General features: G+C 48.6%; 4 protein-coding genes across 4 annotated transcripts; 2 read left to right on the top strand and 2 right to left on the bottom strand.

Annotated features, from left to right (window-relative positions):
- Positions 1–633: 633 nt before the first annotated feature.
- On the bottom strand, positions 634–2820 carry J7337_008882 (uncharacterized protein; the record flags this gene model as incomplete). The annotated part of the gene is made up of 2 exons (XM_044826488.1): positions 634–2647; positions 2813–2820. 2 exons carry the CDS (start codon positions 2818–2820, stop codon positions 634–636), a joined length of 2022 nt encoding a protein of 673 aa, XP_044679405.1.
- Positions 2821–7051: 4231 nt separating this feature from the next.
- Positions 7052–8566, bottom strand: J7337_008883 (uncharacterized protein; the record flags this gene model as incomplete). The annotated part of the gene is made up of 1 exon (XM_044826489.1): positions 7052–8566. One exon carries the CDS (start codon positions 8564–8566, stop codon positions 7052–7054), a length of 1515 nt encoding a protein of 504 aa, XP_044679406.1.
- Positions 8567–11185: 2619 nt separating this feature from the next.
- J7337_008884 (uncharacterized protein) lies at positions 11186–11598 on the top strand (the record flags this gene model as incomplete). The annotated part of the gene is made up of 2 exons (XM_044826490.1): positions 11186–11197; positions 11269–11598. 2 exons carry the CDS (start codon positions 11186–11188, stop codon positions 11596–11598), a joined length of 342 nt encoding a protein of 113 aa, XP_044679407.1.
- A 1105-nt stretch (positions 11599–12703) lies between these two features.
- Positions 12704–13324, top strand: J7337_008885 (uncharacterized protein; the record flags this gene model as incomplete). Its single annotated transcript, XM_044826491.1, has 1 exon — positions 12704–13324. The coding sequence occupies one exon, from the start codon at positions 12704–12706 to the stop codon at positions 13322–13324; it is 621 nt and encodes a 206-aa protein (XP_044679408.1).
- Positions 13325–13716: the final 392 nt, after the last annotated feature.

Below are 13716 nucleotides of genomic sequence, written 5' to 3' on the forward strand. Positions count from 1 at the left end.
CCGGCCTATAGTTCAAGTTCGATACCACAGTGTTACAAAGGACAAGTCTGTTGTAGTTGGTATCATATGTATTACTACTACAACTAAAGGGCATCGTCAGAGGGCATGCTTGACGGCCTTGAGTAATCTATTGTGTAAGAATGCCAAGGCATGCCTGCGTGTTGTGCGCTCTTGTTGCGCAATATCAGCAACTCAATCATGAACGCTCTGGATAACGAGAAAAAGCAAAGGACAAGTACGTCATTCCAAAAAGAAAGGCCCATTTCCCATGTCGTTGCGCCGCCCCGAATGAATGATGCGCATATTTCCATCAAACGCCAGCAATGAAATCCCACCATCTGAGAAGAACGCGCGCAGTCCATAAACGACCAAATGATTGCTTGCTTCCAATCCTTCCTTCCATCCAATTTCCGTGCCATATTCGTTCAAAAAGGAAATATTAGGGGCTGATCCACCATCCCCTGAGCTCATAATATTTGATCCCACCGGCCCATAGAGTAGTAGCACCGAAAAGGTGCAATCCAAAACAATGCATGCGATCCTGTAGCCCAAAATAGTATACATAGTCATACACAAAGTCTACAGTGGTGTCGATATCACCGACTCGAAGGGACTTTGAAGGATGTGAGGTTTTTAATCCGTAGTCGGAATCGTGATAGATAGTCGCTTCGTTTCTTCCGAACCAGAGTTGCTCTTCACATCAAGACTCTGGACGGAGCTGCGTACGCTCCTGGCTCCATCAGTTTGCATAGGAGGTGTGTGTGGCTCCTCGATCTGGCCACTCTTGGTTGTATCGCTTCGTGTCCGTTCTATCGTCATCGGTGGTGTTTGAAAGCCAGGAACCTCGAGATGGTCAGACCTCACACTGCCGTCGTGGCTATTACGCGGGCTCTTTTCCATGTCGACAGAGAGGGGCGCGGGGATGCATGGAATAACACCACCACCGATGCGAGACCAGAACATCTGCTCCCTCAGTCGTACACTCTCCTCCCAGGCAGCCTTCTCGTGATCCTCATTGTCCGCTCGCCAATGACCATCCTTAACCATACGCAAGAAGCCCAAGAAGTCACAAGTCGACCGTACGCGAGTCAGACAGTACTTGCACAACGGGTGCCGTTGAGCGGAATCAGTCTCACTCGTTCTGAATCGATGGTTTCGTAAATACTGAGGGTCCTTGCGTGAATCACCGCAGAGTGCACATGGGTAAAATTGCGGCTTTGTAAGTGCCACAAGACTGCCAGTGGTTGGCACGGGCTCAACTACCAGAGATCCGTCAGCGATGGCGGCGATAACGGATCGACGAGCCAGCCATGACAAGCCTGGAGCCATATCTAGACGAAGTGTAGGCTCGATATCTTCAGCCAAAACTCGCTTATAAAACTTTGTTTCTTTCAAGCTCGGCAGAGGGGTAGCTGATGCATTTGAAGCAGCGCTGACGGTAGAGGCCGGTGTGTTGGGAGACTGAGGTGCACTTCCGGCCCCAGCAATAGGTGTGCCAAGTGAGGTAGTTGAGGCGTTGGAGGGATGGGCGCTCGATATCGAACCACCAAGTCCAAAGCCAGTTAGAGCATTCAGAGCACCGACTGAACCTGAAGAAACGCGGCTGCCAGGGCGATTTCGAGAAGTCCGTGCGAGTATGAGAAAATCGTCATAAGACGACAAATCGGTTCGCAGAACAGGTTGGACAAGATGCGAGAAGCTGGTCGGGTGAGCAGGCTCGACGGAAGCGCTCCAGAGCGAAGCAGCAGGCTCCTCAGCTGAAGATCGAGAATCGTCACGAGTATCAGGTTTCGTCAAGCCGGGAGAAGAGGGAGCAGTGGGGTTATTGTGATCTCCTCGTTCCGAAGCCATATGTTCCATAACGTGCTTCAGCTCGACCAGTTGCTCCTGTTGAGATTTTAGAATGCTCTCAGTATCGGCAAGCTGAGACTTGAGCTGGTCATTCTTGCGCTGAAGAGCCTCATGGTCAGTCTTGGCCTCTTCCTTGGCAGCAATCACCATTTTGTTTGCTTCCTCAAACAATGCCGCTGTGAGATTCTCGAGCTCCTGCTCAATCTTCTTCTTTTCCATTTCTGTGTCAATTCGCTTTTGACGTTCCGCGGCAACCTTGGCCTGCCACACCCTCTTTTCGTCCTCAACGGTGTGCTTGCGAACCCATACGTCACCAGCCAACATTTCGCGTTGTGAGGCATTTTGAGTCTCAAGCATGCGAATTCGTTCCCGTGCAGCATCAAGTTCGTGGCGAGCGGCGGATAAAGAGTCGTCCAGGATGGTTTGGTGATTGATGGCGTTGATGAGCTTATTACTGAGGGTGGCGACTTCGTCATTCAGATCGGGGTGATGACTGGGAGTCGCGACACCGCTGTCATCGGCAGGGCTCATTGCACGACTTCGAGGATCAGGTATTGTGCTCATCTCATCTCCAAAATCTGTAGGCGGGTTCGGTGAGGCAATCGGTAGATGTGTCGAGGAGGAAGATTTGATCGGTGTGTGGTCGGGAGTAAGCGAAGGCGTTCGAGGGTGATAGCTAGGGGTCGCTGCGATGGAGGAGAGAGATCGAAAATGACCTAATGACCGCCGAGAAGCTGGCGATTTTGTCGCGAGTGGTTGACCCCAGCCGGCGGCGGCGGCGGACATTGGAATAAATCTACAACGCGTAAGCTCAAAGCCGACAAGATGTGGTGGCCAAATTTGGTGATAGAGTTCGGGCTGGAGAGTATGTGTGGCGGAACAAGAGAAGAAGGTGCAAGCGGGTGCGGAGAACGGAGGTATACTGAGTCAAGAATTCAAGATGGCAATGATGGCAACGTACGAGTCCATTGTGATCGGGCGTATGTGTGTCAGTTGGATACGTCCTGTGCTCTCGGCCCGGGCAGAGAAAGACGTGACCTGACCTGGCGTGACAGGTCAAGATGAGACGACAAGTCCGTTGAGAGACTGACCAGACGTGGAAAAGTCAATCCCTCAAAGAGTTTGGATAGGGAATGGAGAGAGATGGGCGGACCCTCCGGAGCCGACGAGTGACGACAAGCCAGTCCAATCCAGTCAGGGAAACGGCTGTGAGTGCCAAACGGGGGAAGACGACGGACGACGGACGGGAGCTGCAGCTGGAGCTGGCTGGAGCTGGAGGGCGGCGAGATAAGTGAGAGATCCGAGCGAGCGAGCGAGCGAGCGAGCGAGTGACTGTGAGACCTCGGGGCCTGAGACAAGATGAGCCACGTTCCACAGGCTCTGAGAAGCCGACAGGTTGATAGGGACTGAGAAATGCTGTGGCTTGTTTGATTCGAATACTGTTGCCAGGCTGGCAGCAGGCACGAAGAGCGTAAAATGAGAAATAGAGAAAGACGAGAGGGAAAATGAGAGAGAGATCCTGGTATGTACGAATACGTGGGTATTGTAGCTACTAACTGAACCTGACCTGAATGTACGGTAGCAGTGTAGCACGGGCGGCCGCGGTCCCTGGTTCTCCGCAAGCTTGTGAGATGGAGATGGGTCCTAATCCGACAAAGTCCCAGAAGTCGTGTCGTATCGTATCGGTCGCGGATCGTAATTGGGAGGTGGAGTCGTTTGGGAAAGTCGTTTGACGATGTAATGATGCAGACGAAGCAAAAAATAGAACAAGCAAAATCCGAGATACCTGAGGTACTTTGATTCAGAAATAAGGTATCCAGGGACGGCAAGAAGGGGTTCAATTCAGATTGGTTAGGAACGACCATGCGCATCATGAATCGCGCCTTCTTCCATGTTCCCGCCTCACTCGGTCTTCCCAATCTCGACTCGCTGATGATGGAAGGAGCATCAGTCAGTGCAGATACGCCCAAGGCATGTACCTCTTTGATGCCGACCAGTCAGACAGCAGAGATCTAGCAGGGAACAAGAGACGCGATGGGGTCGAGGCCTTGGCTCCTCCAACCAAACTCTTAGAGGAACCGCCTGCGCCACGAGCCGTCCGCTGACGCCACGCTATCACAGTGCAGGCGCTTGCCGATGAGTTAATCCTTGTTGGGAATAGCCAATGCTCACGGTTGCTGCGGTGGTCAATTTGTCGATACTTGGGAGCCAAGTAGACCTTATCGAGAAAACGAACTAACGGGATGCGCGTTCAGTGCGAGCCCGTGCGCTAGCGATTTAAAGGCAGGGGCCGTTCCAGCGCCCTATCCGGGGGGGGGCTCGCTCACTTTGGCAGCTGAGGCTATGTACAGTAGCAGACCTACAGAAACTATAGTAGGCCGAGTTTTTTAGTGGAAGGGCTTCAGTGGATTATCGCCAAGTTTACAGTTCCAATGCAGTCCAGCCCAACCCAGAGCCAGGCCTGGGCCTCGTGTTTGACCAGGCTCTTGGGTCTCGTCTCGTTTGGAGTCTATTGCCATGGCTCAAGGTTACGAGCTGAAAAGGGGAAAGTAGTAGAAGGAGTAGGAAAAGAATTCTTCCCGAGTCGTACACGCGTGATTGAGGAAATATGAGACGAGACGAGTCTTCCGTACAGGGCCATATCGTTTGATGAGAGACACAGTCACTTGCTGCTGCAGGTAAAGTGTTTCCCTTTGCTTAGCTCCAAGTGGAGGAGAATTGATTTGGCAAAAGTGGGCAGTGATGACGGGTCCATCTGAGTGATTCAACCAAGTTTGGGCAAGGATGACGATGAATTGGACTGACAGGGTCCTTGGGGAGGATCCACCTTTCAAAGCCACGTCGAGGGAGGGAGGGAGTTAAACGGAATTGAAAGGGAGAGTGAAGCGAGACAACAAGCGCAAGCTATGACGAATACCATATTTGATCCAGGGTAGGCTGTTGTACCTATCGAACTGGACAACAACTGGCATGAAGCCTGTTTATTGCAGATCAACTGGAATGAGGTTCTCTCGATCACGAGCAGATCAGAGAAACATTCAGCCAAGACGATTGCTTTACCCCTGACTAACCACTAAGTTAGCTGTAGCCCCTGTAGGTCCAACGTCTTGTGCATACATATGTTGCCGTGTTGACCAAGTAACACTACACGTAGGGAGCGATATGCTGTGCTGTGACTATGTGATGTGACTGCAGTGTAACTTGAGGCTGAACTGGTTGATGAGTTGGCACTTCCGTTAACCGCCTCAGCCTCCACTAGATCCGACGTTTCAACTACAGTAAATCACTGACTGTCATGTTCCGTTGTTTGTCTGTGCCCAAGTCCAAGTGCCTGCCATCCATGTTAGTTATCTCTCCAAGATAAGGGTCCAATGTGACCTATGACATCAGAGCCAGCATCTCTTGAACCTCAAGTTTAACGGAACAACAGCCTTGCATCGTCATTCTTTTTGCCCTGGAAAATGGCAAGGACAATTAATGAGTTCGTAGTTGGTTTCACTACAATCAACAACATGTCGCACAGACTCTGACGTACATTCCATTACCTGCCCCTACCTAAGGCTCATGAAATGGTCATTCGCCCGTTTTTATCACGGCTACCAAATGACATTATCCCTAACCAACAGCCGAGAAATGTCTTGATAAAGCCGTGCAAAACCGGGAATTTCCCCTGCAGTGCTGTCCTTTGACTAAAGAAGCCGGAGTCTAAGATACCCAATAATTGATTCCGTTAAGCGATTTGGACAACATCCTTCTTACGTAGCTAGATGGAACTTCAAGACAGCCAGCCTCACTATGTCAACGTATCAAGCAGCCAACTCAGACACTGTGCAAAGAATAATATAATTGCCTTCTTGAACTATGAATCGCACTTTCCCAGCTATCCAATGAGTCCTCCTGTTGGGATGGCTTTATTTTATAACCAGTTTAGAAGAAAAAGATTATGGAAGCTGAAAAAATTGATATATGCCTGCCTATCCATCTTGATCCTCTCACCTCTGTGCTCTGTGACATCTTGCCTTTACTAATGTCTTGATTAGCTGAAATAAGACCACTTGGGTTTTATATAGGATTTTCGGATATTCTAAGTTCACCAAATGTGAATCAAAATTCAAATAGTGAACTCACAAAGGGTGGCGTTAATCTCAAGACTCGAGCTGAGATATAAGCCTCTGGACTTAATAAGTAAGTACTATAAGTAGCTGACTTCCTCGTGTAACTACGCAGTGACCATCGCTATTCATAAAAATGAAGTATGAAGGGAAGTTGTAAGATCTCGCGATATGCATTGCGGTTGATGTCTAAGCCAGCTATCGTGGGGTTAGATCTGGCTAACTTAAGAGTTAAGCAAATGTCCTGAATTACCTAGATTAAAAAGCCTTTTCTTAACAAAATAATGATCTAACTGTAATAAGGGCTGACTGCTCTATATAATAGGGCGAGGCTGGTAAGCTAAAGCTAACTGTGATGAACATCATCAGATCTTGCAGTAGCTGCCTGTGTACCCCAGTTCACATAAATGAAGATTCATGAAACAAATGAGAACAAGTATCTCTCTGCTGTTCTACTCCAACATCCGTTCTCAAGTTTCAATACGGGAGCCTCAATTCTAGAATTTCTAGCTATAGATAGCAAGCATTGTTCAGGAACAGGTGATGAAACTTCTGGATAGAAAATTATATCTGTAACCTGTGCTCCATCTATCTTTTAGTTCCCTGAATTTGCCGCGTTTTGATTAATTATACTGTGATAGCTCGAGCTCTGAAGTATTTGACTGCAAATCAAGTTATCAAACAGGTCGGCCAAAGCTCGTATGCTGTAAAGTAATTTCCATGTCAAACAGAGGTCCAACTATAGACGCCGGCCTTACTACAACTATGAAGGCATGATTCTAACGTTCCAAGGTGTTCCTGAGTTTCCAACACAGACAAATTATCAAGCTCCCTCAGACACCAACCATTCTCCTGTTCAATATGGCTGGAGACTATCAAAGTTACTTTTCACGACTTCTTCGCTCCTCAGCCAGGTGAGTGGAAAGGAGAAAAGGTGTATTTCATGCGTCTGATTCTCAATGATGCGAGATAGAAGATCACTGGTATCTATGGGTGTCGCTGAGTTGAGATATGTGGCCGAGAAGAGCCACGGAAGATGCATTACTTTTGTCTATGTAGTCCGGGCTTGAAGTCCTTACGAAAACATTCTATGTTCCGTCATCCTCCCTCTCCTTCACATCGTTTACACAATCCTGCCAGCTTATCCACTTCATATACACACATTCAATAATCGCAATGATGACCATACCACTTCCAATACCAATCCAAAGACCATCGAGCTTGAGGTCTGGGCTTCCCAGCTCGAGCCATATGGCAAATGGCACGGCAGCAAGGTAGTTGACTGCTAGCACAACCCACGCAGCTACGGATTGCTTTGCCAGACCTCTCAACACACCATTGGTGCCGCAGATGATTGAGTCGATGACCTGGAAGCAGGCCACAGCAACCATGGATCCCGTGGCCAAGTCTCTGACAGTACTGTCGTCGGAGAACATATCTGCAAGCGGGTTTCGCAGCACATACAGGAATGCGCCGTCGAGGATACCCACCACGGTGAAGACGCCAGTGTATAGAATTGCAGCACGTCGTGCTTCCTTGAGTGCGCCAGCACCAACCAGGTGACCGAAGCGAGTGGTGACTGCGACGCTGATCGAGAACGGTATGTGCCATGTAACAATAGAGAGCGTGTTGAGTACTGTTTGCGCAGCCAAGTGGCGGGTACCGAGATAAGATGTGCTGACCATGAGGATCTCAAAGGCGAGCCACTCGGCAAGATTCACGGCGGTGCTTGCAATAGAGAGCCGGACCATAGGGCCCCATTCGCGGAACGCAAATGCAGCACGGCCATCCCAGCCGCCCCAGCATCGGTGAGACTTCTTGCCAATGAAGACGACATACAACAGAAGAAGTGCAGGTCGAAGGTTATTGGCAAGGGCTTGACCGAAAGCAGCGCCATCGAGGCCCATGTCGAGCTTGACGGCAAAGTACCAACTCAGAAAAGCATTGACGGGAGCACAAATAATGAGAATGACCATTCCAGGAGCAAATTCACCCTGCGCCTGAAGAAACCTCTTACCAGCTTCAAAAAATGCATAGCCGGGAAGTCCGACGAGACTGACGCGCAAGAAAGAAGCAGCTTTCAAGGCGAGGCTTCGCTGAGGGACAAGCAATGGCAGAATCCAGTGCGAGCATAGCCAGATTGCGCCGACAGGAATCATGACGATTGACATGAACACTATCATCCGTTGGATGTGCACTCCGACGCCGGTATAGCGACCAGACCCGTAGGCCTGCGCACACAATGTGTCGAGAGCCGTGGCCATGCCCTCAAAGATGGTGAACCCAATGATGTTGATCGTTGTCAAGCCCAAGCTTGAAGCTGCCAATTCCTCAGCACCCAACCGACCAGCGACAATGGTTGTAATGACAGTAAAAGAATACTGAAGCAGATACGTCGCGATCAAAGGGAGAGAGTACTGGCATAGCAGTTTCGCCTCAGCCAAGAGGCTGTGGACGTCGGTCAACGACTTTGCGGTTCCATTTTCGCTGACTTCTGATATCCTCGGAAGCAGAGGCGAAGTCTCATCGTGTAACACGCCATCGTGGATGTGAGAGTGAGAGTCTTGGTGGCCCTCACGGCGCCGACGTTGGCTCGAAGGCATTGGCGCTTGTGTTGTGTGTATTTGCTGTTAGTCTCGGCTCAATTGATGAAAGCTTGAGCTGCAATAGCGCTTTTGAGCCCTGTGAGATCCACTAGTGGAGGGCGAATTGGATAGAGGATGTTTATAAGAAGAATTCTTCTGCCAAAGGCGAAAAGAAAGACGTGATCCACCGATTTCGGACCCAGCAACCAAAAGAGGAGGCTAGGCCAAAGGCAGAATGACAGGCCCACTTGGACGAACTCAATTGCTAAGAATTGCCTGATGCTTTTGGACGACTCATGAACTTACATGAACTTCGCCGATGGAGAATACCGTGACTCGTGATTGACATTCTGGTTTATGGCATGCTGTTCGGAGATCAATTGAGGCCAGCCATATCACGTGGTGTCGATGTCCAGCACAATCATTCCCCGTGCTTGATGTTGGACCGCATATCGAGCACCATCTCATGATTTTTGGACCTGAGGGTCCGTTGAAATACCAAGGAGCATTAGACTTCAAGACGTGATATCCATCTCAGAGCTGTCATCAACGAGGCGCAAAATCCCCCCCTGATCGAGCAGAGAAAGGTACTCGGCTTGGAAACCGTCAGTTCACTCCAGGGAACAAAGTCTGAAGTACTTACTCGCAATTGGCCAACGCTCAGATAGTCTTTTGAGACCATCCACGATAGTCACCAACGCTTCTTTCATCTGCGGTTCATTGTCTTCCCGAATAAACCATGAGCACGCACTACAAGCGGTATAAAAACATCGTGCTTGAAGAGGACAACCTGACTGAATCTGAGCCAGTTTAGGGGTCAAAGTACTACCTAGTGCTCTCAGGCCTTGAACGCTAATACTCTGCAATTCTGTTTCGTGTGTCAAACGTTCTCGACTTGTTATTCCAGGTGCGTCAGGACATCCATAAGCTCCGTATAGGAGCGCTTGGGCACAAATGCAAATGGCGGAAGCACATGCCAAAGAGGATGCCGAAGAAGAAGAAACGTTGCTCAAGGATTGTTCTTCAATAGAAATTTGTAGCGAGTTTAGTGCTCTATTAAGGCTCTGCGCTTCCTGGACAACATGTAGGATATCGTGCGAAGATTTGGTTTTCAAATGTTTGTGTGTAACGACCTTGCCGAGCATATGAGCTGCTTGGCATGTTCTAGCAAAGGAGCCCAGAGTCGTGATGGAGCTGAAGCATGCTGTATACAGTGGCTCGTTTGGAACAGTCTTGCCCAAAACCCAGTCTTCATCGTTGACTGGTAGCAGCTCATCAGGGCAAGGCTCCGGAGCTGAAAATGGCAGCCCACTTGTGTCCATACTGATGAACCTGAACATAGTTTCCTTAGATGGAGGCTCAAGGATGCAGAGTTATGGCTTACCTGTCAAGCACAAAGATAGTCCACCATGTTCTGCGCTGTTCTTCTCGCTTAGACCAGGAATCAGCAAATTTGAAGAGCTGCTGTGCATCTCTATCATGCCAACTCATTAGTATACCTAGTCTCGCCGCTCGACTAATGGTGAGGTAACAGGCAGGATATATAGCCTGGCACGCTTCATAGAGAGCTAATAGCACCAAGGACTGAGCAAGGCGAAGTGAAACTAGGCCTGCACTTTCAGCAGCGGCACTTAGAGTTTTTGCCAACATGTACAACGGGTGCTGAGATGGGGGGTGGCCATTGGGTCTGAGTGTGCATATTTTCATGCATAAAAGTAGCAGATCATGGCAAGCATCTTGACTGAAAGGATCGGGATGTGTGATCCGCTTTCTGCTAATCATGGGAAGCCACTCATGTACTGAAGAAAAGTAATTGTGATAGAGGACTGGTAAGTCATCTGGTTCTAAGTGCTTGGCTATAATCTGTTGCAGATCGACTCTTGGCCCAGGTGCTAATGCATTGCTGGTAGTCAGCGGCGTAAAGAGATCTGGATCCAAGAAGAAGGCCAAGGGAAACGGTTGGTTGGGCTCTGATAGAGACGGCTGGCTTGTTCCATCTGGCGGAGGAGCAGTTGGAGGTGGTGGAAGTTCTATATATTCACATTTCTTGCCTAGGCGCCGACACTGTAAGCCGTCAGTTTTAGGCTATATCTGCCCCATTTCTGAGCCGTACTAAGGAGCAAGATGGCAGCTCTCTCATGCATTTCCTCTTCAGACGGCTGAACAAGTCAGAGAAGCTTCAAACTGATATGAGGGCTCAACCTTACCGACATGTTGCACATGAATGACGAGACACGGGCATCTCGATCCGCGTAACGTTGACAGCCTCGTTGATCTGCAGTGATTGTAAAGCAGCTTATAAATCAATCAGGATCTCTTGGGTTGCAGCGTGAGTGTGAGCGTGGGGGCGAGATACAGTCAAAACAGGCTGAACAGATGATTGAAATGCAGGAAGAAAAGAGAGAAGCTGAAAAGCTGAGAGCTGAGAACGGAGGTGAGCGGGTAATAGGGAGGCAGAGTGAGACAGAGGCGGATCTGGAGCGGACTTTAGTGGAACCGTTCCTGCAGGTATAAGACACCAACCAACCAATACCAACACCAACAGCGAGACAGGACCTGAAAATGAGAATAACGTGATGAGACTGGTCGAAGGTGAGACGATTAGTAATGAACAAATGGCTATAAGACATATATACAATGGGTAGAGATGTAATCGACTACTCCCATATTAAGCATACTCTCTCTACCTACACTCGACATGGCTACCAAAAAGCTCATAGTCATCACCGGTGCAACAGGCGGCCAAGGAGGCTCAGCCGTCAACTCTTTTCTCAGTGATCCAAAATGGCGTGTTCGTGGCATCACCCGGAACCCTTCAAGCCAAAAAATCAAAGAACCTCGAGGCCTGCGGTGTTGAAGTAGTCCAAGCCGACTTGGATGACAGGGCCTCACTAGCCAAGGCTTTCCAGGAGCAAATGTCATCTTTGCGGTCAGCGACTTTTGGGGGCATCTACAACGACCCAAGGAACCAAAACAAACCAGAGCCGGATCAAGCTCTTAACGAGTGGACAAAGGTTCAAGAAACCCAACAAACTCAAGAATGCCATTGATGAAGCTGTTAGAGTATCAAGTTTAGAACGTTTCATCATGTCTTCACTTCCTGGTCCAACGAAATTATCGAGAGGAAAGTACACGAATGTCTGTCATCACGACTCCAAGGCAGATGCAGAAGAGTACCGTGAACAAAACCAGCCACAGCTTTGGGCTAAGACGAGTATATATCTCCCTGGATACTTTCTCAGCAACTTCTTGACTCATCCAATGGCTCAGCCAACCAAGGGTTGATTTCAACAGCTGCCCAAATCCAATGACATTCAAACTGAGGATGCAGCAGACAGAGAACGGAAACATACAGTTCGTAAACAACCTAGATCTCGATGCAAAAGTTCCTCTGATGTCACACGACCAAGATTCTGGTCCCTTCGTCAGAGCCCTAATTCAAAACCCTCCAGGGAAAAGTGTCATCGGCTATCGTGCTTGGATCACACCACGGGAGTTCGTATGAATTTCCAGTAAAGTCACGCCGCACGAGACTGAAATACTACACATACCACACAGGGAATTCAGCTTTGATTGCAAAGAAGAGTTGAGGGCTAAATTGCAGGATAACTTTGCATTTGCTAACGAAATTGGGCTTCATGGCGGTGATGATTCTCCTGCTGTTCATCCCAACGAGGTAAGCTTCCCTTGATATTTGTGATAGGATATGATGGAAGCTGATCTGCATGCAGCTGAATCCTCCTACTCAACTGAAGAGCATTGAAGATTGGGTTAAAGAACAAGACTAGTCTAAAGTTTGGGGATCTTGAGATATAACTTGGAGGAGCAAGAATCTATCTAGATGTAGCTAGCATCCAATAGCTGAGGCTCTTCATGCTGGCACTCGATTGGGAATTGATAGTAGCTACTTACTGTAATAAACTAAGGTATTTGAGGGGCAGATCTTGATAAGGAAATCGGTCTATCGAAAGCTAATGAATAGTGTAAGTGGTTATCGTGATTCTGCTCTGAATAGGATTGATATCAGCTCTACCAATAGCGGCCACAGGTGGCGGGGAGAACACAGCCAAGACAGCCACTGCAAAGCCCCTCAGCTCAGGCCGGGGATAACGTTACATTACCCATAATAACTACTCCTTGACCGCCAAGGCATCCATGAGCACGTCTCGAAACAATCGACCTTTAATCAACGTCCTCGCCAAGAAATTCGCCCTTCGAGGATCAAGAATGGAGCCTCCTGAGAACCAAAAACTGGTGGTCGTTGCCTCAAACAACATCCCCAAAATCAAAGCCACCCGTGATGGCTTCACACAAATGCTTCCAGCCTCTTATGACTTTCAAGGCATCAGCGTAGACTCCAACGTCTCAGACCAGCCCTTCTCAGACGAAGAGACTCTGCGTGGTGCAACAAATCGAGCACAGAACGCTCAAGCAGCCAGACCAGAAGCTGATTTCTGGGTTGGCATTGAGGGCGGTGTTGAAACTCACAATGGCTCCATCTGCTCTTTTGCTTGGATTGTTGTTATTGGAACAGATGGCAAGGTCGGCAAGGCACGGACTTCGGCGTATTTTCTACCAGAGAAGACTTGTCAGTTGTTGAAAGAGGGTGTTGAGCTGGGGCATGCGGATGATATGATATTTGGGCAGACAGATTCAAAGAACAAGCAGGGCTCGGTTGGGCTATTGACTGGCGGGGTTGTTGATCGAGCTGCGTATTATACACAGGCCGTCATTCTAGCCCTGGTACCATTCAGGAATGCTTCTTTGGACTTTTGATGGCTTCATTTTCATATTGAGCGCTCAAGGCGCTCAAGGTAAAAACGCAAATGATACTATAATTCATGATAGGCACTACATTTCACTTCTGGAGTTCAGTCAAGAAAGGATACACATTCTTGCAGAGGCAAAACACTTTTATTAACCTGCCCATAAGGAGTGTAAATGTATATATAAATGATTTAAGGATTAGATGTGCGTAATGCGTGTACTTTTCCACCCCTTCCATGCTATCCCTCCATTCTGTTATTACCCTTCACTCCATCTCTTCACAAATTCTGTAAATACATAGACAGTAACATATGTACAGCCATGACGCCACGCTGCATTGGGACAAATAACAAAACCCCAATCACTCTTATATCCAGTAGTGGCTAATATGAACTCATATA

This window comes from Fusarium musae, chromosome 6 (assembly GCF_019915245.1).
Source record: "Fusarium musae strain F31 chromosome 6, whole genome shotgun sequence".
Lineage (NCBI taxonomy): Eukaryota > Fungi > Ascomycota > Sordariomycetes > Hypocreales > Nectriaceae > Fusarium > Fusarium musae.